Raw genomic sequence first — 25852 nt, 5'->3', positions numbered from 1 at the left:
AGAATAACGATATCATTTTTAAAAAATGCTATGAATTTAAATATACTATGACATAGTATTCAGCAGATTAGCTTATACCATATATGGACATAGCAGTTATTGTGATAGCAGCCAGGTAAAGTGTATAGTAGTGACAAGAAATTAAAGATGATATTTCTATAAGATATTTTTATTTTTATATGGTGGATGTGCATGTGATTAAGTGTAGAGAGTCTCCTTAAAAAATAAATAAATAAATAAATAAACACCCAGAAGAAGAGAGCTTTGGTTTTAGTGAAGCAGTACATGCTGGTTTCTCGTTTTATGGCGTCCTCTTGTGGTGGACATACTGAGGAGTAAGAAGAGAGGAGTGTTATTATCTGCAAGTGTTTTCACTATCTAATCGAAATAAATGCAAGGTTTAAAACACCTTTAATGTGTCCATGTAAGCTTGTGAATGCATCTGCATCCTTTTAAATCTGTAGTAATAATAATTTCTAAGCTGTGGTGTTCAAGGTCAGTAAATAATCCTTTAATCAAAAACAACCAACATTATCATGTGAGCATCACTCATCCCAAAAAAGTTCAGCCAAATCCATATAAACCGTAGTTCTGTGGTTAAAAAGGGGCAGTTTACGTTATTTTTATGCTACTTATGTGCAACTGACATGCCACATTTGATTATTTTCTCCCAATACCCTTTAATTCATTTTGAACAACAACAACAACAACAACAACAAAAAATTAGTGCATCTTTTATCCTCTTTTATGTTAATTAAATAATTAATATTTGTAGATCTTTCATAACCTACTCATGAAACCGGCACTCTTATAGCGAAGAAGAAGAAAAGGTTTCTCTGAGGGTTCTTTGGATCGTTAACAGCTTTAAAAGTAATAATGTTCGGTAATAATGTTCGGATCATTTTGACTCACAACTAAGAGTCGACTCTTTCAGCCCGGAAGTGGCTTGCTCTTCTTTGCAATAAATCATACTCTATAGTCCATTTAACAAAACAACATTCATTTGCATTGCGCTTTATAAAATTTATTTGAAATAACTGGGTGCACGGTGGCTTAGTGGTTAGCACGTTTGGCCGGGTTTCCTCCGGGTACTCCGGTTTCCTCCCCCAGTCCAAACACATGCATGGTAGTCTGACTGGCGTGTCCAAAGTGTCCGTAGTGTATGAATGGGTGTGTGAGTGTGTATGTGATTGTGCCCTGCGATGGATTGGCACCCTGTCCAGGATGTACCCCGCCATGTGCCCGATGCTCCCTGGGACAGACTCCAGGTTCCCCGTGACCCTGAAAAGGATAAGCGGTATAGAAGATGGATGGATGGATGGATGGATGGATGTAGTTTTCCTAAGTTGCTTCAAGTTTTGTGACATCAATTACATACAATTAATTGAAAAAGAATGACTTTTTCATTAGAATATATATATATATATATAAGTTACTTACTTATTATTTGCATTGTGTTATTATTCTTATTATTTTTTTCTTTTTCTCTCCTTGTTAAAACATGCTGCTTGGATTTATTGTTGGTGGGCCTCTTTGTTACTTGAAGCTGTTTAATAAAGATTGGTTCCGGTTTATTTCTTTTAAAATCTTTATAAAAACACACGTGGTCATGTTCTACAAACTACAAGAACTCAAATCCAGTCCATAAACGGGAAACAATAATGTGAAGAAGAGAGAAGGTTAAACAAACTGCATATCCGGTGTGACCGGAAACGAGCGTCGCGCGGGGCAACTGAACCGACTAAACACGAGAGTGGACTTTCTGAAGAGGGTACACGATATCATTCGCTTTTTAGTGATTCATTAAAAAAAGCTACAGCCTTACATATAAATTATTTAGGGTGGGAATGCTGGTACTGCTTTACGGAGCTAATGTGAAACTTTTTCTTTTTAATCTGAAGCGGTTTTGTATTTGAATAAATCTCGAGCTAGCTAGCTAGCTAGCTAATTCACTCATTCACCAAACTAGCTAGCATGCTAACACGGTCAGGACCTGCACGAGCACATGAAATGGTAGATAAGTGACTAGATTTTTCTGGAAGTTTATGGAAACTGAAAGAGTTACGCAGTGTCATGTAGATTAGTGTATTATATAAGTTGTGGGTTGTATTGTCAGTGTGATAAAGTGTTAAACACTTAGCTAAAGTAAAAAAAAAAGACTAAACTAGCCAGCTCTCAGAGGCACTTGTTCATTGATATTTGTACTAGTTAACCAGATAGTTAACCAGTTAATCACCTGTTCTCAGCTACAATAAAATGTAAAAGCAGGAAACCCTTCCTTGTGCTCTTTCCCCGCTTACTTTTCTGCCTCTCAATTCCTCTCTCTTCCCTTATCACTTTCTCACTACTTCTGTCTATCATTCTATCCTTCCTTCTACCTTACACAATCTCTATCCCTCCATCTCATACAGCTTTCCTCTCTCTCAATCCTTATCCGTTATTATTATTATTATTTTACTTCTCCTTCTGTCATTCTCTCCTCGTTCCATCCAAGTGCTGTCTCTTCCCCTCCTTTCACCCTGTCCTTCTTTCTTTATTCTTTCTGTTCATCCCCCCTTCATCAAGTTGCATTACGGGTTACACGGTCAAGAAACCGAAACGCGACTGCCACGATGTTGCTCGATGTGCAATTTGACATCGATGCCGTGTTTTTATTTTTGTTTCTTTGTTTGTTTTTTCCCCCCTCAGCATGATCTGATGTTTGACTCTGTTTGAGATCCTGAAGACCTGCTGCTGAAATGGCCAGCGTCGTTGAGAAAGGTTTGACAATACGATACGATGCAAATTTTTTTTTTAATACGTTCGATTAAATTATTTATTTAAAAAAAAAAAAAAAAAAAAAGAAGTGAGAAAGGAGATACAGAGACGAGCTGCTGATTGTGCCAGGTGTCTGGTATGGAAACACCTCATTAGTGGAGTCTCTGTAAAGCAGAGCTCGTTACAGACGTGACGGTGACAGACAACGCCACCTCGCAACACGACACAACACAAGGTCATTAGAGTCTCATTAGAGGGATGCTGCGGTGTGTGACGCCAAATCCCAGGTTTCTCTGCTCTGTAATCATGAAGCGAAAAGCATTAATACTAGAAAAACGTGGATATGAGTTATCCAAAGAAAAATAAAAAATATACGTGATCCAGTTAGCGTATATATACTACCGGTTAAAAGTTTACACACACATTCTTTATTTTTATTTCTCCACATTTTATAATACTAATAGTCATCAAAACTCTGGAGTAACACAACTGGAACTATGGGAATTATGCTGTGATTAAAAAAAAAAAATTCCAAAATAATTTAGTATCTTCAGAGTAGACGTGCTTTTCGCCTAGAATTTCCAGAAATGTCTTCTTGCCGTTTTCTCACCAGATTTCTTGAGGAATTTCCCTGAGATGCTTTTTAAAAAAGTATTAAAGGAGTTCACACCGACGCAGGACTCTTATCGGCCGCTTTTCGGAAATATATTTCGCTCCAAGTCAACCGTGTAAAATTTTATTTATTTATTTATTTTTAAAATAAAATGTTAGTTTTGGTCTAATGGAAGAAATGAATACGTCGGCACGATGATATTTTTGTCTACGACACCGATTTCAAACATTTTACACCACATACCCCTTCAGATCAAAAGAAACATTTCAGTCGAGTGTCTCCAAAGTTTTAACCGGTGGTGTAAATGTTTAATGATTGATGGTCTTGTAGGTGTTTTGAAGCACCGCCCCCTTCCCCACAGCTCATGATTAGTTATTAGTCATCCATTGTCACCATCAATCCTGTCTCCAGCTTGAAAGCTGTGGTGTCCTTGCTTTCTGCTTTCTTGAGTTCATTCATGTGAAATAAAATCTATCGGTACACAATATGTTTGACTAACATTAGACAGCTGTTTCTGGAGTTTTTTCTTCATCACCTGGGATCTAAATCTACATCCAGAGTTCTGTAAAGCCTCTTCGTGACGATGCCTAGTGTCAACGTACGAATAAAGCCGAATGTTAACTTTACCGCCGTGTTGCAGAGGAAGCTCGGGCCGAGTTGGACTCGATCGAAGCGGAGCTGGAGTTGCTGGAGCTGCAGATCTCCGAGCTCCTGGAGAAGCAGGCCTCTCTAACCTCCAGGAAAAACAAACTCCTGAAGATTCTTGGTGGCTCGTGCGACCCTGCTCAGCCCTCCGGATCCACGAAGCCGTCCAAACCCGCCTTCGGCAAAAAAGACCTGCAGCACTACGAGGAGTCAGGTGAAAGAAATACCTGAAATTGAATCGGCGGTTAAATTTGGTCACTCTTTACGAAGATAGTTGTGTTTTCTGTGATAGATTTCTCGTGGTCAAAAGAGGTTGAGCAGGAACTGGTGAACGTGTTCAAACTCCCCAAGTTCCGACCGCTTCAGCGAGCCGCCATCAACCTCAGCATGTCCGGGAGAGATCTCTTTTTGGTGATGCCTACAGGCCGCGGCAAGAGCTTGTGCTACCAGCTACCGGCTGTCTGTTCTAAAGGTATATAGGGGGGAAAAAATACACAATTAACACGTGATCTTCAAGATTAAGTTTGGTGAAGAAATTTTAAATGAGTTTTTACATTTAATCTAAGCACCAATAGGAATCTCGCCTAGGGTGCCAAAATGGCCATAAACGGCCCTGCTAATATTTGCTTGTCTGTCAGGTTTCACGCTGGTCATCGCTCCGTTGGTGTCTCTGATGGAGGATCAGCTCATGTATCTGAAGTCCATTAACGTCCCTGCTGTAACTCTTAATGCTTCTAGTTCAAAGGTTAAAACATATAAAGATTTCATAACATCATCTCTAATTATCATCATCAGAGAGCATTGTCCGCTCATTGTTGCCTTTTGGCTTGTTCAGGAGGATTCTAAATACGTCATGGCAGGCATGATTGATAAAAACAGCCCCTTCAAACTGCTCTACGTCACTCCGGAGAAGATTGCCAAGAGCAAACTGCTGATGTCTAAACTGGAGAAAGCTTACAATATGGGTCTGCTGGAGCGCATTGCTGTGGACGAAGTTCACTGCTGCAGTCAGTGGGGTCATGACTTCAGACCAGGTGAGATGATTTTTTTTTTAACCACAAGAATATATATATATATATATATTAGTCTTTCACCCCATTGAAGTCAGAAAGTAGGCTTGTCTTTTACTCTATACATAGCCTTTCTCAAAATCGATTACAGCTGGAAAGCAGGGACATACATGCAGCATTACTGAGCCATAAATTATTATCGTACAATATAATATTCACTGTATCACTGATTAATCCTTACTGACGATCCTTTCTGCGACTCAGATTACAAGCTCCTGGGCATTCTCAAACGTCAGTTCCCTAAAGTCCCACTGATCGGGCTGACCGCCACGGCAACCAGCAGCGTTCTGAAAGACTGCCAGAAGATCCTTTGTGTTCAGGATCCCGTCACACTTACAGCACCTTTTAACAGGCCTAACCTCTATTATGAGGTATACACCATTCTTTCCATTTCACTTTACAAACGTGATGCATCCTATTAGTTATTCCGGTTCACGTCTAAGAATCGTAAATAAAAAATAAAACACTTGGAATAGGAAAATAACCAACAACGAGGGGTGTGAGGAAGCTACTGGAGGTTCTCTTGATTGTTTTCCTATAACGGTATATCCTGCAGTGTTTTATTCTGTTTATACCACAACAATTTCCCATAGAATATATATATATATTTCTTTTACTGACGAGCAGTATGTTGTACTTTTTTTTTTTATCCATTTAATGTTGTGAACCATCTATGAAACAAGCGCCGCTTATTGTATGTGTTACAGCTGATATAAACGGTCATTCCCCTCACAATAGCCTCTTTTTCTCTCGCACGCTCTCTCTCTCTCTCTCGAGGTTAATAAGGCAACGATGCACGGCTTGTCACGTTACAGCAAAACTGCCAAAAAAGCGCGTACATTCCTCCGTCCTGACGTTACATCTTTAACTCTGACTTGCTAGAGTCGCACCTGTCTTGTTTGTATTAATTGATTCGTTTATTTTACAGGTTCGGTTTAAAGACAGCGAAGGCTCGACTAAAGAAATTGCAGCGCTGATTAAAGGAAGATACAAGAACCAGTCAGGTACACGTGAAGGAAGTTGCTCCTGAACAACGTTTTTAAAATGACTAACAACGGGGGTCACAGAGCTCTGACACTGGAGACTCCTTCCATAAATGTTAAATAAACGTCTCTTTTTAGAGAGAACTTCACCATATCAACAATGACAAACTGTGTATGTGGAGCGTCCGCCGCACGCAAAAGTCCACTTTTTTTTTTAGTATAGAAACGATAATGTAATAGAACCTGCCGCCCTTTAACACTTTCTGACCAATTACAATTGAGAATTCAGCAACACAGTGGTGTAAAGTTTATTGATATGTTTGCCTTCCAAGTAGGCATATTTTACTAATGCATGTCTAAAACAATCATGAACAGTAAAAAAAAATTTAACGTCTGATTAAATATGATGAAATGAAGGACATTTTGTGCCCCCCCCAATACAGGAATAGTGTACGTGTTCTCGCAGAAAGATGCAGAGATGGTGTCTACAGACCTGCAGCAGGGAGGCATCCTGGCCCAGCCGTACCACGCAAACATGGAGCCTTCACATAAGACCCTGGTGCATCATCAGTGGTCTAGCAAAAAGATTCAGGTACAAACTCTGGTTACATGAAGGTGAGGCATTGGCCAAATGAGAAGTGGGAATGAAGCAGGAATAAGTAGGACTTTATTAAAACAAAAACAGTATATACACACAAAAAAAAGTTGAATTATTCCAGCATAGGATATGTCATTTATTATGATGATCAGTAAATAAGGCTAAATATACGTGTGTGATTAATATTTTAGAAGAGTTAAAGCAGCCTATATCCTGAAACCGTACACCGTCACTTCGGACCTGCCAACTTTCACACGTTCTGTGTGGAAACGTCGCACGTTAACATCAGAGTACCATGGGTTTTGAAATAACTCAGAAATACGCACAGAGCAGTCTTCAACCCCCCCTCCCAAATAAAACCAGCAGATGAGCCAATTGACATCTGAATCTGAAATTATTCGATAGTCGTGTAGGTGTTTTGAACTTCCTGATGTTAAATCCCGTCCCCTGTAAGCCCCGCCCCTTCCCCTCATCTCACGTTAGTATCACTTTGATCTGTTTTGAGTTCGTTTACGTGATCTAAAATGCAGTATATAGCTAACATCAGTTAACTATATTCATTTTGGGACGCACCTAAATTTCAGCCGTGCAAAAATGGTTCAAAAGGGTGCTTTCGACATGGGAATTTTAATTCAAACTTATTTAAATAGGGAATACAATGAAGTTTTACTTTTGTATTACATTTCTAATGCTAATGGTGATAATTAGAAAGTGATGAAACAGGCTGTTTGCTCTCCTGCAGTTAGTCAGTAGCAAAAAACATCAGCCTTGTGGAAACGTTTCACTGTTTCCATGAAGGGCATTAGACAAGCAGTTTGTAAAAGGACTAGATAAAAAATGTACTGTTTTCTTTAGTGAACTTGCACACGCTTCTCTTCTTTAGCAGTTGTCTCGTGGAGACGAAGCGTTTCATTTGATTAGCTCTATTAGTGTTCAGCTCAACTCGATCCTTTACGGTACATCCCTCGCATTGACTCAGGAAGTGGTGAGTTGTTGGGCCAAGAGTTAGAACCCTGCAAAATAGAGCTGTGAAATGAAGACCAATTTACTAGGAAATGTGTTTAGTTTATGGTGTACATCGTAACCTTCATTTCGTAGCAAGCCATGCAAGTGTCAGCAGGCTGTAATACAATATAACGCTGAAAAGTGCGAAATTTAAGTCCAAAACCTCGGTTTGTTTATTTTTTTTTAGGTGGTTGTTGCTACGGTGGCGTTTGGAATGGGCATTGACAAAGCAGATGTGAGGTTTGTTATCCACCATACCATCAGCAAGTCCATGGAGAACTATTATCAGGAGAGCGGACGTGCAGGTACGCTTCTGACCTGCAGAGCTGCAAACGCCTACGTTTTAGACCTAGTGGCTACAATCTTAAAAAAAAAAAAAAAAAACCCAACAGAGCTGCTAATCATTAAGTAGTGTTCATACCAGACATCTATTTTCTTACTGTTGCTTGATGCACATTTAGGGAGGAAAAAAAAGATCACACATATGCTGCATCCCAATTCGCCTACTTGTACTAGGCACTGAAAGTTTGTGAAGAAAAAAGTCCATGGTTTCGAGCGAGTAGCAAAAGAGCGCGCAAGTACGGGACATACTAACACGTCACGTAATGGAAGATAACGCTTAGTTACGCACGACGTCACTATAAACAAACCCCTCGATGCATTCCAGCTTTTCTTCATTCATTATTCCTTATATCATTTATACTAGATCTGTTTTTTCACATTTCATTTCCACCTCTCTAAAACACGTCCTTACAGGCGCCATCTCCCTTTCTGATCTTGTCAAACCGTCGTTTAAAACGCATGGTCGCTGTATCGGCCAGTCAGGAGGCAACTTTACATGAGCCACAAAACTCCTCTTCATCCCTCGCGTGAGGAATCATGGGCAATATTAGCTGAAAAAAGGAAAAGAAAATTTACCAGAAATAGCAATGGTCTGCACTTATATAGTGTTTTTTTTTTTGTGACCTTGTTGTACAAAGTGCTTTACACTGTGTCGCATTCTCACACTCACACACCAATGGTAGCAGAGCTGCCATGCAAGGCGCTAACTTGCCATCAGGAGCAACTTGGGGTTCAGTGCCTTGTCCGAGGACACTTCGGCATGTGGAGTCACGTGGGCCGGGAATCGAATCGCCAACCGTACGATTAGTGGACAACCCGCTCTACCACCTAAGCCACAGCCACCCATAGTGGACCATCTGGGTACCTCTGGGATGCTTATTTCAACATACTACTAATTGGTACACACTAATTCTAATCTCGGACACAATATAGGACGGATAGTAGGCGAATCGGGATGCAGCAATACTGTTGATGTGTAACTCTGCTGAAGTATCATGTGATTAGTTCGTTTATGTCCTATTATTAAAAGTCTGGCTGATATTTTCCTTTTATGACTGTAATAAAAAAAAAAAAAGGAAAGACCAGTATTTCACACTGTAGCGATGATCCGATCTACCAAATGTTTCTCTCTGCTGCTTGGAGACATACAGTATGTTTTCAGAGACTTTTTAAAAGAATGTACTGAGATGCGTAACGTGAAGCAGTATTACGTTGCACAGTTTTGGTGTTTGTACCTCTGCTGCTGGTTTTAGATCACATAACATAGCACAATGCAGCGCGTTCAACATGTGCGAAGATGGAGATAATTCAGATCGAACGACTAACGTGCGTCTGCTCTCGTAGACGTAGTCCTGTAAACCAATAAAAGTGGAATCAGCCCTTAATAAGATACGGAAGACGTTGCTGTTTAATGTTCATTTGTGTTGAAATGTGAGAACAGTGTGTGATGCTCGACTCGAAGCGAATTTGCTTTTGTTTTCAGGGAGAGATGACGGTCCAGCAGACTGCGTTGTGTTCTATGGGTTTGCCGATATTTTCAGGATCAGCACCATGGTTGTGATGGAGAACACCGGCCAGCAGAAGCTTCAGAATATGGTGGCTTATTGTCAGAACGTGGACAGGTAGTAGTAGTGATAATAATACGTGACTACCGTTAGCACATACGGACCAGCTTACAGTTTCAGGAGCACGTGCTTTTGTCATTGCAGTTGAATTAAAGTCCTCTATGTAGTATTATGACGGCAATTCGGGACCTTCGTTGTAATAACGTTTGCGCTCAGGTGTCGGCGTGCCGTGATGGCGGTTCATTTTGATGAAGTTTGGGACGATGAAGAATGCAAACAGACTTGTGATGTCTGTCGCCATGGCAACGGTGAGAGAAATGTTCTGAATTTTTTTTTTTTTTTTTTTTTTGGGTCCATGTAGGATAATTTATGCCTCACACACCCATGAAAATGTTTAAACCTTTGTTTCTGTTTATTTACATTTTGACTTTAAACAAAACTGACAATTCCTAATGCACGATTGTTTAAATTAACAGCTGCGATGGTAATGCTACTAATCAAAAACCATGTCTTGGACCGAAGTGAAGGAAAACCTGACGTTTAAATGATGAAATTTGTTAACAAAAATAAGTCCGCTAGATATCCGCAGCTGGTTATCGCTTGTATCAACAGCTAGTTATACGGTTTTCGGTTTCTAAGCGGAATTTTCTTTTGCCTGTGACTGTTTTAACAGATAGGATTTTCTAACTTTTGAAATGTTTCAAGACCTGAATTCTAAACAACTCATTTTCAGAAGCAATATATTCAAGTATAATTATAACGTTCGTATTGAAAACATCACACGACACTTTGTGACAAAGTCACAGGTCATTGTTTTGAGCCTGCTTTCAGTACAGTACAGTACAGTAACTGGTCCATGTCTTCGTGCCAGACTACATCACCATGGACATCACCAAGCACGCACGCGAGGTGGTGGACATCGTAGAGTTGGCCGCGTCTCTGGACGAGAAGATGACCCCTCTGAAGGTGTGCGATACCTGGATGGGGAAAGGCAGCGCCAAGATCCGTAAAATGGCCAAGGTCACGACCCTGTCACGCCTGGAGGTGGAGTCCATCATCGTTCATCTCTTACTCCACGGCTACTTCAGGTACTGCTCGATCTCGGTCGCTCGTGAGGAGGATAACACGAAGCGAGAAAGTTTTGAACGTTTTAGGTGCGCTGAGATTTCATAAATGTTCAGAAACTACGGCTTTAACTCTCGTCCCTGTTTTGTTTTAAAGCGAAGATTTCAGCTTCACGCCGTACACGACGTACTTTTACCTGAAAGCAGGACGTAAAGCTGGCTTACTGAAGAGTGAGAGCCACACTGTAACGATGAAGATGAGGAGGAAGGTGTCTACATCCAGCTCAAGTGTAAATATTCCTTTTATTCCTTTTTTTCATATATATAATAAAATAAAATACAGATGGGTAAGGTCTCTTTCTTTTACCTTTTTTTAATTTAAACCTATTGAAAGTCCCTCTACATTTCAATCAGGATATTTAAATAAATGATACCATTTCACCGTAGATCAGTTTGTCTTTTACACGTAACTAATTTTACTCACATGCACCTGTAGTTGTCTCCCCTCCTTTGATTTTAGGACCTGAGATTTCCTCTGAGGTTTATCATATCTATTCGCATCTAAATATCATTTATGAGCACTAACAGATGTTTTTCTTCAGCTTTGTTCACCATAAACCTACTGATAATGGGTTTGTTTAAATAAAATGAATAAATAAAAAAAGACATGATATTGACATTTGCCTTGTATCTCTTAGAGTTGTTTACTGTGGAGATTAGTTTGGTGTATAATTTGCAGTAAATAACAAATAGAAGAAGATTCACAGAGAAAAGTAAGTGATTCACAAAAAAAAGAGGAAAAAAATTCGCGAGAGACGTTTCACATGGGGTTGCCAGGTCCTCCTCTGTTGAATTAATGCACAAAAAAAATATACACAGACCTTCTTCACGCATTTTGTGACCGAAAGTGCGCTAGTATGAGTTATGGCTCAGAAATATGCCAAGACTCTTCCTGCTCATAAAAAGGACACGTGAGACGAATCCATATATGAATCTGGAATGATTGACAGTTGCGCAGGTCCATTATTAACAGCCGCCTCCCTGAAAGCTCTCGCATTTGGCTGGTGTTCTCATCTCCACACGATTTTCCCACTTGAAAGGTACAGCGTCCTCGCTTTCAGTCAAGTACATATTTAACTGGACGGTAAATCCTTGACACATCACTAGGTGGGAGTGTGTGTGTGTGTTATTAATTATCTGCCCTGTGACGTCTAATCTAGGATTAGGCTTTGTGTGCATGTTTAAACATAATTACCACACAAGATCAAGAAGAAATGTGCATTAAATGCCTAATGCTCCCTGCAGAAGCTTAACTTTGTTCTGGGAACAGTCCTACTTTATAAATAATACGAATAAAATTCAGCCCTTCTTTACTATTCATTTATAATTTTCCCAAAGTGATTTCAGTACAGGATGTAAATCTAAAGACATGTTATTTTCCTGAAACTATTATTTTAATGATTTATTTTGCACAAAGGTCGTCAAGATTGAGAATCAGTTTGCCCCCGACATTTGGACATGCTCTGGTGTGGATTTCATAAAGGTTTGGTTCATTAAGTTCAAGAAAAAGCTAGATTTATTCAGCCGTACCCCTCATGCTCTCCGATAATCCTGACTGACCTCTATAATGCTAGCCTGAGCGCCGTAAAAAACGCAGAATAAGGAGGAGGTGGAGAAATCTCAGGCACGCCAGTGAGGCAGTGCAACAGGCCGTGATCGACATGAAAAAGAAGAGAAGTAAAAGACGACGCCAACGGCAAGCACAGAGACAGTACGTTCAGAGCAGTGTGTGCGGCTCGCAGGACGTTAAGCCTGTGTTTAAAAGCAGGAGCAGACGCTTTCGCTACAGAGACAAGCAGGTGACTTCATCAGCAGGGCACTTTGTCCCAATTTGAGGTGGAGGTCTTCTCAATTTCAGTCGACACACTTCGGTGGCCTCTGGAGTATTATCCACTGAATCTGCACTGTTTTATGGGGACTCTGTTTCACTTCCCAGAAATGACGAGGCATACAGACCAATACAACATGATCTATTAGTGCATGATCTATTCCTGCACTCAGGACTCGGGGGTGGACAAATCATAAATCTATCCGCTAACCCACCAGGCAAATAAAAGCGCAGAAACGTGCTGCCGAGTCCCGTGTTTTGATGTCAGGAAATGTAAAGTAATGTAACAGCATACGAGGAGAAATGATGAGTTTATGGCCATGTAGTAAGTCACGTTGGCCAACATTTCAGCGAAGAGCTGTGGGGTTCTTGTCTCGTATCGCACGTTTAAAAAAAAAGGCATTACTATTTAACTATGAGAATTATGTGTGGCATTAAATAGATGTATGGACGGACCAACTAACTACTTAGTTTACTTGGTTTACTTACTTTACTTAACATCCTTTACTTAACTTTCTTTGCTTACTTCCTTAGCTTACTTTACGTACTTTGCTTTAAATTATTTTATTTAACTTACTTTGCTTACTAAACTAATTTAAATTACTTTACTTACTTATTTGACTTACTTACTTTACTTAAATTATTTTACTTAAATTACTTTAAAATGAGTTAAGTAAATAAAATAAGCACTCACTTATTTCACTTCAATTATTTTACTTAAATTGCTTTACTTAATTTATTTAACTAACTAACTTGCTTTGCTTTATTCTTCAAGGAGAAATTCGAGTGCTGCAGCAGCAGAAAGAAAAACCATTATGTACATCAGTGCAAAAGAACATACCGTGGTACAGAAGACAACCTCACATAGATATTCACTACCAGATGTTAGATGTACTAAAAACAACCAATGAAAACCTGCTTTCTGAAAGTCAATAAGGAGAGAGTTTTTTTGTTTTCTGATTGCGAAACCTTCGTGTCCCTGTAGCATCTATGAATTAAAACGAACACCCCAGACAGGAAACCTACGACTGATTTGTCTACCCCCTGAGCTACCTACTAACAGAGATTATTTCAAATGCTTCTTTGTGCAGGATTTTTGGAAATTCAGTCCATGTTAAATGTTGTATTGTAAAAGGCTGTATTCTCTTTTTCAGTAACGGCTATATCTCTCTGCCCTCCCTCAAAGACACGCTGGTTAAAAAAAGCTCTTGTGCTGCCCACAGGTCAATCTGGCAGGAGGCAGCGGAGATAAGAGTAGAGCCAAGCTAAAACCAAAAGAAGGAAAAAGACCTGCTGAGAGTGCTGGGAAAAACCCTGTGGCCAAGAAAATCAAGAAAGAACCTGTTCCCTAGTCCCATGAGGAAAAAGAGCCCAAAAGTACAGTTATTATTACACTATTTTCAAATTCGCATGAAGATGTTTAGTCAGGATGTCCAAAAAAATATCTTTGAACAATTCTTTGTCTTGCTTGTCCATGTCTGTCGCTTCCCCTAACATCGTGCTGCACGTCCTTGCTATACGCGTTTTCATAACCCTCCCATCCCCACCCCCCTTTTTGCTAATGCAGGATTGTGGATTCACTCGCATGGGAACATTACAGGGGTGTCTAGCATTAACACTTTGCATGGATCACTAATCCCATGTACTCATAACGTGTTGTCCGTCTTCACTACCCCGTTACCAAATTACAGATTCATAATGTCCTCCGTTTCCTCAGATTGACCAATCAGCTGCTGAGCTCCAGGAAGAAACTTGCGGATGCTCGAAGGACGTCAATACTGATCAAAGTGCAAATGGAAATTTAATCAAAGCGAACACCGACCCACCGAACCCGGAGAGGAGACTTTCCACAAATCAGGAAGACTCCAGCTCTTTACAAGCACCTGAAAGTAGCCAGCCGTGTGTAATCGAAGTGAATGTAGAAGTGACGGTTCAGGAACAGACAGGCGTCGCTAGAAACGTCGTCCAAGATCTTAATAGAATGACTAAACGACAATTGGTGCCATCTAAAAGAAGACGACCGCCGTTTTCACCTCCGTCTTCCAAATTGGTCCTGGCCAGCTGTCCATCGGAGACCTCCATCGTTTCTGCGGCAGCCCTGGAAGAGCTGTGCGACCTTCGCAGCTACTACAGCAAACAGTTGAGGAGGATAAACTACGCTTCCCACGAGCAGCTGCAGGAGTCCGGTTCAGGAATGCTGACGTGTATAAGAGAGCCGCTACGAAGTCTCCGTCTCCCATCCGGTACCACGATAGCCAAAAGTGCTAGAAATTTATGGACACGTGTTAGTATGAGAAGGAAACTTATCCAGAGGTGACCATACTTACTAATTTGGTTATAAAAATGTCAACAATTATGGAAGTCACCTCATTTTTGAAAACGATTTGAAACCCCTCGCTTCAGGAAAGTTTGTTTTGTTTTGTTTTGTTGCACTTGTTGAAAAAGATACCAATCAGTGTTTAATTTCTGATTTATGTTTTTAAAAAAAAATGTTTTTGTTTTATTTATTCTGGTGTTAAAAATATCAATATTGAAATAGAGTAAAAATATGAGCACTCTAGTATAGGTTTAAACCACAGCTTTATTGAATTCTGGCTTCTGATTGGTCAGAGATTGGTGATAGATTTTCTATATCTGGCAGTAGTATAGTAACCGCTCATTCATAGGGACTTGTACGGCGGACGCTCCAAAATAAACAGATTAAAAGAATGTGTTTGTAACTTCTGATTACTGATTGAGGTTTTCTGTAAGAACACTTGAACAGTAATATTCAGAGGTAAAGCTGTAACTTTCGGTCTTCTGGACAGACTTCACTCTTCACGATTTCTCAGTTGGGTTGTTTTTTTTTGGTCTTATTCATTTCAATAGAGCTTAAAAGGCTTGTGGGGGAACACCTGTTTATAACTACTATAACATAAGTGATAACAGGAAATAACTTGTTTCCTGAACATTCCACAACTTTAATTGTAACTGTCGTTCTTAAATAAATAAAAATTGTAAAAAAAAAAAAAATGTCCGTTTGTTTTGCGACGTGTTCTAGGAAAATAATCAACTTTGGGGTGGTGACAGAAACTTCGATTCATCATACCACTTCATCATTAATTATTTTCCTGTAAACACACACCTCCGAGTGTTTTCTTCCTCTTATACCACATCAGTTCTCCGACAATTACAATTTTTCATTTATTGGAAAATTCCAAGACGTACACTGTTTTATTAATATGATTAATATTATATCCTTAACCAAGTGGTTCTGGTTTATTAGTTTATTATTTCCTGCATTTAAGTGTCATATGGTGGCTGTTATATGGCTCTGTTGTTTTTGTGTTTTTAAAAATACCATCTGTTTACTTAGAAATTCTCGTTTGTATACAGATTCTTTTTAAGAGAGCCCCATACAATCCAGAACCTAATATTTATCTACTATTTATTTTTACAGGGTTTTTGTTCTTAGTTAACGGTATTCCCTTTTTTTTTCTTCTTCTTTTTTTTTAAATAATGCCCAATAGGCTACAATGTTTGTATTTTGACCAAGAATAAAGTTTCAGGGTTCATTGGTACAGACACATTGGCAATTATTTTAGATGGTGTGATGAAAGCAGCGCTTAATTTTACCTACATGAAAGTGCAGCACTTCTAGTCTCCAGTAGATGGCTACAGAAACAAAGAAATTATGTTTCTGTCTGTATAGATAAACACCCCATTGGGATGCGTTCAGTATAAACTGATGGAGGAAAAAGTAATTTTGTTGGACCTTCATTATTTTGTCATTTTGATATTAGTAATAGACAAATGAAAGGGACAATGACATTAACTACTGTTAAAACCTACCATACACCTCTTGTAGCCACCAGTAAAGAATGTTCAGTTGCTGCTGTTGAGGGATCTGATGCAGTTGCCGGGCTTTAGCAGGCTAATGTAATCTCTCTCTCTCATTCATATATATATAATATATATAGTGTGTGTGTATGTATGTGTATATATACACACACAGAATATGTATGTATGGGTATATATGTATGAGAGAGAGGGAAAAAAAACAATAAAACCACCCACAGGTGAAGCAAATAACCTTTATTATCAATGTCACCTGTCGAGGGGTGGGATATATTTATTAGGCAGCAAGTGAACAGTCAGGTCTTGAAGTTGACGTGCTGGAAGCAGGAAAAATGGGCATGTGTAAGGATCTGAGCGACTTTGACAAGGACCAGATTGTGATGGCTAGATGATCTGGGTCAGAGCAACTCGAAAAAAGACGGTCTTGTGGGGTGTCCCTGGTATACAGTGGGTAGTACCTACCAAAATTGGTCCAAGGAAGGATAACCAGTGAACCGGCGACAGGGTTATGGGGAGCGAAGGTTAGCCCGTCTGGTCCGATCCCACAGAAGAGTTACTATAGTACAAATTGCTGAAGAAGTTAATGCTAGCTATGATAGAAAGGTGTCAGAACACAGTGCATCACAGCTTGCTGCATATGGGGCTGCTTAACTGCAGACTGGTCAAAGTGCCCATGCTGAACCCTGTCCACCACCAAAAGTGCCAACAATAGGTGTTTCTTTTACATCATATAGAGAATCTATATGATGTAAAAGAAACACCCATTGTAGGCACTTTTGGTTGGTGGACAGAGTTCAGCATGGGCACTCTGACCAGTTTGCAGTGACCAGTTTGCAGACCAAGTACACCCCTTCATGGCCACGATATTCCCTAATAGCTGTGGCCTCTTTCAGCAGGATCATGCTCCATGACACACTGCAAAAAATGTTCAGGAACGGTTTGAGGAACATGACAAAGAATTCAACGTCATGACTCGGCCTCCGAATTCCCCAGATCTCAGTCCGATCGAGCGTCTGTAGGATGTGCTGGAAATACAAGTCCGATCCAAGGAGGCGCCACCTCGCAACTTCTAGGACTTGAGGTATCTGTCTCTAAGAAGTTATCAGAAGATCCTTTAACACTCCTCCAGAGGGCTTGCGGAGTCCATGCGTCGATGGGTCAGAGCTGTTTGGTGGCACAAGGGGGACCTACACAATATTAGGCAGGTGTATAAAGGGTTGGTAAGTCTGAAGATTATTGAGTTCCAGGTGAAGTATCAGTGGAACACCTGAGATCAAGCACTTTCCCCAATTTTCACACTAACCCAGCAGGAGAATTCCAGGATCTATATCCTCAAATGACCTGTGATGTATTCACCGTTCATAAGGTTATTATTTTATTTCACTATCAGAAAATCTTCTGGGTAGAGCCATCCAAAGAACTGTTCAACCATCCAAAGAACCCTTAGGGAACCATTTTCCCTAATCATTCATGTATAAAGCTAACCAGTATAGTTCACCGTCTTCTAGTGAACGTTTGTATATGTTCATGTTCTTCATTACCATGAAGGCCAGCCATATTATCTGTAAACTTGTTTTACGTGTGGTTTGGTTTAATTCCTCTGACTCCAATAGCTGAGCTTTGCAAACTGGGTCAGAATGTTCTTTCTAGGGTTGGGCAGTATGACGATATAATACCGAAATTGCGATAGATTACACCACAGTTTAAGCCTAAGATTAAATTCCCATCGAACAACATTCTTAATCTTCACTGTCTTTTCAGTGTTTTTCAGTTTTCATCAGTATTCTTTTAAACCGATATTCTTGTAGAATGTGCTCAGACAGTAAAAACTGAGGATTCAGTGTAACACGTAGTATCGAAGAAAAAAATGTGAATCGTGTGTGATTTAATTGCGTGTAGGAGCATATATTTCATCAGGTACAGAATTCATGTATCATTAAGCTTTTAATATAAGATTAGTAATAGAATTATAATAGAGTGGTTCGTTAACATAACGTCCACCGTGCATCACAATACTTTCCAGCTTAACATAGCTGGTTGGTAAATGACATGCCTGGAACAACACACTAGCAGGATCATGCTAATTGATGTCATTAAATTTAATCAATGTTGATTGTCTCTTGTGCCCACTTTACAGATCCTAAGCTTGTTGTTTTTTCTAATAATTGCGTCACAATGAAGCTAAACAAATGAAATGTATATTAATCCACATTATGTATACATTTTTGCTATTGTGTCTGTCTTTTTTAAATGGTTTTTTTTGTTTAGTTTTATGTTTTTATGTACCCCTTTTAAACCAACCCCTTAACCCAAAAATGTATGTATGTGTATATATATATATATATATATATATATATATATATATATATATATATATATATAAACATACAGTACTGGGCAAAAGTTTTAGGCACCCTATTTTTTTTTTTTAGTACAAACTTTGTTGCAGATTTTTATTTGATGACTTCGAGTCAGTACAAAAACACTTTAGATTTCCAAACATTAGTTTTCCAGCACAAAACTAAACGTTCCAGAAAATTGTTTGTAAGTCATTGAAGAAAGCGGCGTATTAAGTGGTAAGAGACTTTTTTTTTTTAGACAAAAAGCCTAATCGAGGCTGCTGGGTTTCGCTGCAGAAATAAGACGCGAGTGCGACAGTCGAAGTCTCCAGAAGAACCGTGTCTGGTTCTGTAAGATACTCAATAAACCTTACAGCCCATTTCCTTATAAAACTGCACTCATTCTACCTGAGACGACTGTGTTTTTTTTGGTCGTCCCACCAAATATTACCTTCGTTTCATTTATTACTGTTTACTGCTCTTTATAATATTTTTTAAAATGGAGAAACGTTTAATTTCATTATTTTCGAAGGCATCCTTGCTCTACAGCATTTCTTTACATGTGCTTAAGACTTTTGCACAGTGCTGTATATTAATGCCACTCCGAAGAGAAAGAAAAAGAGAAGGAAAGAAAAAAGAATCGAAAGTGAAAAAGGATAATTAATTTTATATATAATATATGATATGAATGTACGTGTATATTTTTGTGTGTTTATATTTATATATATATTTATTTATATATAACAATACACAGAATAAATGTTTATATATATCTATACATCTATCTATATGTTTTTTTTTGTTTTTTTTTAACAATACGTACAGGAACAAATATATAATTCTTTAATTTTAAGAATACAATGGGAGGGAGAATTTTTGAGCGTGAATGACAGCTGCTTTCTCGCTACCGTTGACCTTTATCTACTTGTCTGTGCTCTAACTCTATTCAACTATTTAAATTCTCACATATTTAGGAGTTGGCTCTTCTAAACACAAACTTTTGAGAGTTGACAAAAGCCAAGCTCAGGTCTATTTGTTCTAATATGTCTTTAACCAGTGTTGTCTTGAACTCAGTCACAAACTGTCTGGCAGTCCTAATGTGTTTATGTAAAGCATGAAACACTGACCTGGGGATTTGCAGGCAAATGTCTACTTTCCCTCTCACTTTGAAACACATCAGCATTCTTACGTTGAGGTCTAAGGTCACTGATTTGCCTGGAAACCACTTGTCACTAAAGCGACAGTGGGCAGGAACTCCAAAGGAAAGATAAACAGTGACATCAGTAACCTTTGACCTGTCTGAACAATCTTCCTCAGCGTCTATTGATCCCAGAGATTCTTTTAGCTTGGTGTGCGAGTGTGACAAAATTCTCACAGTGCATTTTTTTTTTTTACACGGTTGCCATTCGACGATTGGCCGCTGTGTCCGAACAGAAGAGAACATATGAACTCTTGGATTATTCCTTTAGTCATTTTGGGCCAGTGAACATTTCAGGATAACCCAGCATGTCTCTTAAAACTCCACAACACAACACAGACAGCTGAGAAGTTTGTTTAGAGTCTGAAGGTAAGACCTGTGTTTCAGATATGATTCACTTATAGTCTCTAATGTTCCTGAATGAATTAGAGCATTCATGATGTTTGATGCTGCACCGGTTCTGACTTGTTAATGGAACATTTCAGCAAGGAGCTAAATCGAATAATTGTAGGTGAAAACGTTGTTGGAAACGTGTCTCTTCTGTCTGCCAGGTTCTGACTTATTTATGTGGATCTCGTCCTCCTTCTTTCGCTCTTCCAAGTGAAAAATGAGAACAGTGATTTTGCTGTTTTGGATTTTTGCTGGGGTGGCTAACACTCTAGTGCTTCAGCCGAGTAAGTACTAAGAGCAATTACTTGGAGACAAATACATAAAATACAAAACAATATCTGATTTTGGGGTTCCTCTGGTTGTTTTATGCTTGTCTAACTTAAGCAAGACAAAAATGTTTGGATTGTGTGCATTGGGAAATAATTTTCTCTCATTCCCAATGCTTTGATTTCATTTCCCTTGGGTTGCTTTATTCCCTCCTACAGGTCTAAATGCATCAACTCTTCAGCATGTGTCTTTGGAGGGTGAGACCCGGACTGAATGGAGTCCTGATCACCTCCTGCAACCTCTAGCAGTGGGGGAAGTAGAGCTAAAATGGGAGAAAGAGCCAGGAACCCAGATTGCTGTAACAATAAAAGCGGAAGAAGAGACTGATCTTGTACACATTCAGAAAATTGGGGAAGCAGAGGAGGAGCAAGGAGAAAGCAATGAGGGAAAGCAAGGCCATGAGAAAGGACAGGGTGTAAGAGTGGGTGAGGAAGAGAATCAGGGTGTAGATCAATCCGTAGACACTCCCCTTGCTATCCTCTCTCTTTCTCAGTATTTCTCATCCACCATCATTCCATCTCTGATCACCACACAAGGTCCTGCAGACATTACACGGATTAATCCTGGAAAGGACGCATCTGTGCTAACGACCAATGAAAACAGCACACATGAGAATTCTTCACTGGCTCAGATTGAGAGTTCCGAAGAGAATGTGGATGCTGCTCCCACGGCAATGGCGGCCAGGGCTGGCCCTACTGCCATGAGCTTACCCAGCACCTTCAAGCCCAACCCAAAGACTAAACTTCCAAAAATCAAAGAAAAACAGATATTGAAAACAAAGAAAAACAAGCTTCAAACTAAGGAGAAAAAGGTGAAGGAGAAGAGCACCAAACCTCTGATAAATGCAAAGCAGGTGAAAAAATTAAAACAGGAGAAAGATCAGCTGACAACTGCCCCACACTTTCCATATTTTGAAGATCACTACTGCCCACCAGACTGCGCTTGTTACGGGAGGTGTGTCTCAAATACAGCTTTACATACGCTGAGTTTAACTTCTGTAATGTCCAGTGATTTTTAAAGTTATGTGTGTTGTCTTGTTCCTACAGGTTGGTGCAATGTTCAGACAAAGGATTCGAAAAGGTTCCCTATGGTATTCCATACAATTCCCGCTACATCCTTCTTATGAACAACCGCATCGAGAGCATTCCGCTGAACCTGCTTTCAGAGTACCTTTCTTTGGAGTTCCTGGTACTGAGCAACAACCGTCTGGTAGACCGTTCCATCCAAGGTGCCTTCGAAGGCATCCAGGCACTAAAGAGGCTGTATTTGGACCGGAACCTACTCCAGAGTGTCCCTACTGACCTTCCAGCCTCGCTGGAGGAGCTCCGTCTGGATGGGAACAAATTGAAAGTGATGTCCGAGGTGGTCTGGTTTCGCTGCCCCGGCCTGCTCATTCTCAGCTTGAGCAACAACAGTTTAGAACGTATCTCATCGTCGTTCCCTGATGGAGTTTTGTCTCCACTAAGCAGCCTTCGCACTCTCAGCCTCTCCCACAACCGTCTTACCTCTGTCCCCTTGCAGCTCCCACTTACCCTTCAAGAGCTTTACCTCCGTGGTAACCTCATCCAACGTTTCCAGCCAGGAATTTTTCAGGGCAAAGTACAGCTTCAAGTGCTGGACCTCAGCGCCAACAGGCTGACCAACAAAGGTTTGGGCAAGGATGCACTCATCAATGTCACCCACTTGGAAAGTCTCAACCTAGAAGGGAACTTCTTGAACCAAGTCCCTCGTCACCTTCCACACTCCCTAAAGACCCTTAACTTAGAGGGGAACTCCATCTCGAGCATCAGCAAGGCCACGTTTCTCTCACTTCCACACCTGGAGCACCTTGGCCTGGCCCGCAACAAGATCTCCAAGGTGGTGCCTGGAGCATTTCGGATGCTTCCTTTGTTGCACCAGCTGGATCTTAGCCACAACGTGCTTCAGCAGGTCCCACGTCAGCTTCCGGCTTGGCTCGTTTATATTGCGCTCAACCATAACAAGATTCAGATGATTCCACGTGATGCATTCTGTTCATTCAAAAACTCAGAAGCAGCCAGAAGTCGTCTGGTTAAGGTGCAGCTTGAGCACAACTTGGTAGACTTGGGCAGCCTGGACAGCATGGCTTTCAGCTGCCTAAGGGGCTATCAGGTGGTGCACTTTTCCTGAAGCTGCACTCCATAGAAACAAAGGTACAAACTGATATAAAGCAAAAAACTAACATAGGCAGCTTGAACTCAAAGGTTCAAGTAGGAAAGGCTGCTAAAATACCGTAAATGTACCAATTTGCTTCTTTCAATACTGATTCGGTCTTAACCAAATGGATTCAGAAGTACAGGTGACAGTATTCCTTGGGTACCCCCTAACGATGACACAAAAAGCTGCAGCAAGGAGACAAATTCTTTCTTTCAATTCTGTTATTAACATACTTTTGTCGACCTGGCTTCAGTACTACCAATTGGACGGTTATCTCAAGAGCTGTTTTATTGGTGTATTAGCTCAAGTAAAATTTATCAGACGGACCCTTGGAGGGATACGGTATCAAGTCAACATACTGTAAATGTAGGCTTTTGGAAAACAAAGCTGTTTATAACGGTACACCAGAGAACTAAAAAGTTGACAAGGGCATCTTAAAGGCAGTAATGAAACCGGGCTTGACAAATGGATATTACCACCTACATCATCTAACTCAAGATCCTTTGCTTGAACAAGAAGAAAACGAGTACACAAATATGGATAAATGTTTACTTTTCAACCTATATGTAGGTGTGACACGTTGACTTTCTTTTAATGTTATGTAATTACATTACATTATGTTTCTATAAAAGTAACTTCTTTCTCAGTCTGTCCTTCTATGAACGATCCAGTGTTCAGAAACGATCAAATACAGCAAATCTGTTTCTCATGATCAGTACTGGAAATATCTGATCAAATTGCTTTCTTTTTTTTTTTTCTTTCCTGGATGGAAAACATGCTTGGTATTACAGCAATCATCAGTTCAGGGTATCAAAGTGTGTGTGTGTGTGTGGGGGGGAGCACACTGTTGAGGGTCTGGAAGAGAATGTGAGTGTTATAAGTGTTGTGCCAGAATAGAAAAAGATAAAGATAAATCTGGACACTATGACGAAGCCTGGGTTCAACTTCCAAGTTAAAATCATTGTGCATTAACAAAGAGAGTCTGAAATATACGATATCCAGATGGTGCTTTTATATATTACATGCGAAAAAGTAAGATTGAAAAGCTTGAAATAAGGGCAAGGGTAGCTGAGTGGTGAAGGTGTTGATCTACTGCTCAGGAGGTCACGAGTTCAAACCCCAGCACTGCCAAGCTACCATTGCCCAACGCCTTTGAGCAAGGCCCTTAACCCTCAATTGCTCAGATGGATGAATGAGATAAATGTAACCTGCTCTGGATAAGGACGTCTGCTGTAAATGTAAATAGTAGTAAACTTTATAAAATCAGCTGCTTGTTATTAAATTTTTTTTTCCAAGATATCACAATATCTCAGAAATTGTATATTGTATTTTCACATCATTTATCGTGATATCGATATTATATTGAGATATCAGCCAGCCTTACTGGGTAAAATTATGTTCGCGTAAAATCAGCTTTCAGTGACAGATTGTAAGCGCAGTATTAAGAAGAAAACGACAGAATACTCATTTATTTCGCGATCGTATAATTACACGGGATAAAAACGTGAAGACTAGAACTGTGTTTAAGCAGGTAAATAAACACCTCACAGTACCGTCAAGTTATTAGTAGTCGCACAAAAGCAGATCCAGAACATTTTGAATGGGGTGGCCAAGGTGGTCCATAGAGCTAATCGGGGGTGGCTTGTTTAAAAAGTGATACTGCAAAGAAATTTTGTGTGAGGTTTTTTTTTTGTTGTTTTTTTTGTTTGTTTGTTTGTTTTTTTACTTATACACCTTATTCATCCATCCATCCATCCATCTTCTACCGCTTACTCCTTTTCAGGGTCACGGGGAACCCGGAGTCTATCCCAGGGAGGATCGGGCACAAGGCGGGGTACACCCTGGACAGGGTGCGAATCCATCGCAGGGCACAATCACATACACACTCACACCCATTCATACACTACGGACACTTTAGACACGCCAATCAGACTACCATGCATGTCTTTGGACTGGCAGAGGAAACCGGAGTACCCGGAGGAAACCCCCGCAGCACGGGGAGAACATGCAAACTCCACACACACACACAGGGCCACGGTGGGACTTTATACACCTTATTGTCCTTTATAAATATAAAATAAAATTCAATAAAATAATAAACCAAATCTTTGCTTTCTGTCCATTTGCCTTCTCATTAGCTAGAGCCTGTCTGGTGTTACTGTGGATTTGAGTTCAGATGTCTAATAATTAAAAATAATAACCCCGCTTGACTTAGGAAATGATTTTAAAACGGATAATAAAATGAGTAAGAAACTAAACGGATAGAATGAGCTGCTTTAATGTATTGAATAGCGCAATTACACAAATCCAGCACTAGATGGCAGGAGAGCATGGCTTTTTCTTTCTTTCTTTCTTTTTTTGTTTATTATTTCTTTCCATGGTCATATTCAGTATTAGTGTACAGTATTAGTAAACAATTTCATGGAAAATAACAATCGATATTATATTACTGGATGTTTTCAGTTGTTTTGAGAAAAAGTCTTTTCAGGGTTTCAGTGTTCTGTTTCAGTGCATGCAGTGTGAGCACACACACCTTCTATTCTGGACTGCTTTTCAGGTGTGTGTGTGTGTGTGTGTGTGTGTGTGTTAATAAACTTTCACAAACCACGAGAAAGTGTTGAGAGAGGTTGAATGCAATGCTAAGATAGATAGATAGAGAGAGAGAGAGAGAGCAACAGTTTGTGAGTCTAGTGAATTCCATGTGTCTAATAGTGATGCGAAGCTACGTGGCAATGTGAGACAGCTGTAAAGACGGAGGAGGGAGCAAAAGAATGGCAGAAGGGGAAAGGAGGAGACAGGAGAGAGAGAGAGAGAGAGAGAGAGAGAGAGAGATTTGGGTTGAAGGTGAAGAGCTGCTCCAGGGCTTCCCTCTAATCCAGCAGGACCCTGACCACTGCTCTCTCTCTCTCTCTCTCTCTCTCTCTCTCTCTCTCTCTCTCTCTCTCTCTCTCTCTCTCTCTCTCTCTCTCTCTAATTATTTCCGTCATTCAATTCATGGCATGCTTGGACATGTATTGAAAAAGGATTATTAGGGACGAAAACCAAGAGCTGGAGGA

General features: G+C 40.0%; 2 protein-coding genes across 7 annotated transcripts; both read left to right on the top strand.

Moving 5' to 3' along the window:
- The first annotated feature begins 1663 nt into the window (after positions 1-1663).
- On the top strand, positions 1664-16094 carry recql (RecQ helicase-like). Of its 6 annotated transcripts, XM_053688291.1 has the most exons (18): positions 1664-1771; positions 2689-2760; positions 4011-4229; positions 4308-4487; positions 4654-4760; positions 4851-5049; positions 5290-5456; positions 6014-6089; positions 6512-6660; positions 7550-7651; positions 7859-7976; positions 9497-9635; positions 9795-9886; positions 10450-10666; positions 10800-10932; positions 12120-12185; positions 12277-12501; positions 13754-13907. In XM_053688291.1, the coding sequence occupies exons 2-18, from the start codon at positions 2739-2741 to the stop codon at positions 13880-13882; spliced, it is 2340 nt and encodes a 779-aa protein (XP_053544266.1). In that variant the 5' UTR covers positions 1664-1771; positions 2689-2738; the 3' UTR covers positions 13883-13907. The 6 variants fall into 6 exon arrangements, with proteins under 6 accessions (XP_053544266.1, XP_053544264.1, XP_053544267.1 ...); XM_053688289.1 differs by lacking the exons at positions 12120-12185; positions 12277-12501; positions 13754-13907 and adding an exon at positions 14248-16094 and having other exon boundaries at positions 1665-1771; XM_053688292.1 differs by lacking the exons at positions 12120-12185; positions 12277-12501 and having other exon boundaries at positions 1665-1771.
- Positions 16095-17520: 1426 nt separating this feature from the next.
- LOC108279746 (podocan-like protein 1) lies at positions 17521-25002 on the top strand. Its single transcript, XM_053688125.1, has 3 exons — positions 17521-17524; positions 20780-21575; positions 21668-25002. The coding sequence occupies exons 1-3, from the start codon at positions 17521-17523 to the stop codon at positions 22767-22769; spliced, it is 1902 nt and encodes a 633-aa protein (XP_053544100.1). The 3' UTR covers positions 22770-25002.
- The last annotated feature ends 850 nt before the right edge of the window (positions 25003-25852 follow it).

The sequence above is a fragment of the Ictalurus punctatus genome, chromosome 19, assembly GCF_001660625.3.
Source record: "Ictalurus punctatus breed USDA103 chromosome 19, Coco_2.0, whole genome shotgun sequence".
NCBI lineage: Eukaryota > Metazoa > Chordata > Actinopteri > Siluriformes > Ictaluridae > Ictalurus > Ictalurus punctatus.
This window is presented reverse-complemented; position numbering and strand designations above follow the sequence as displayed.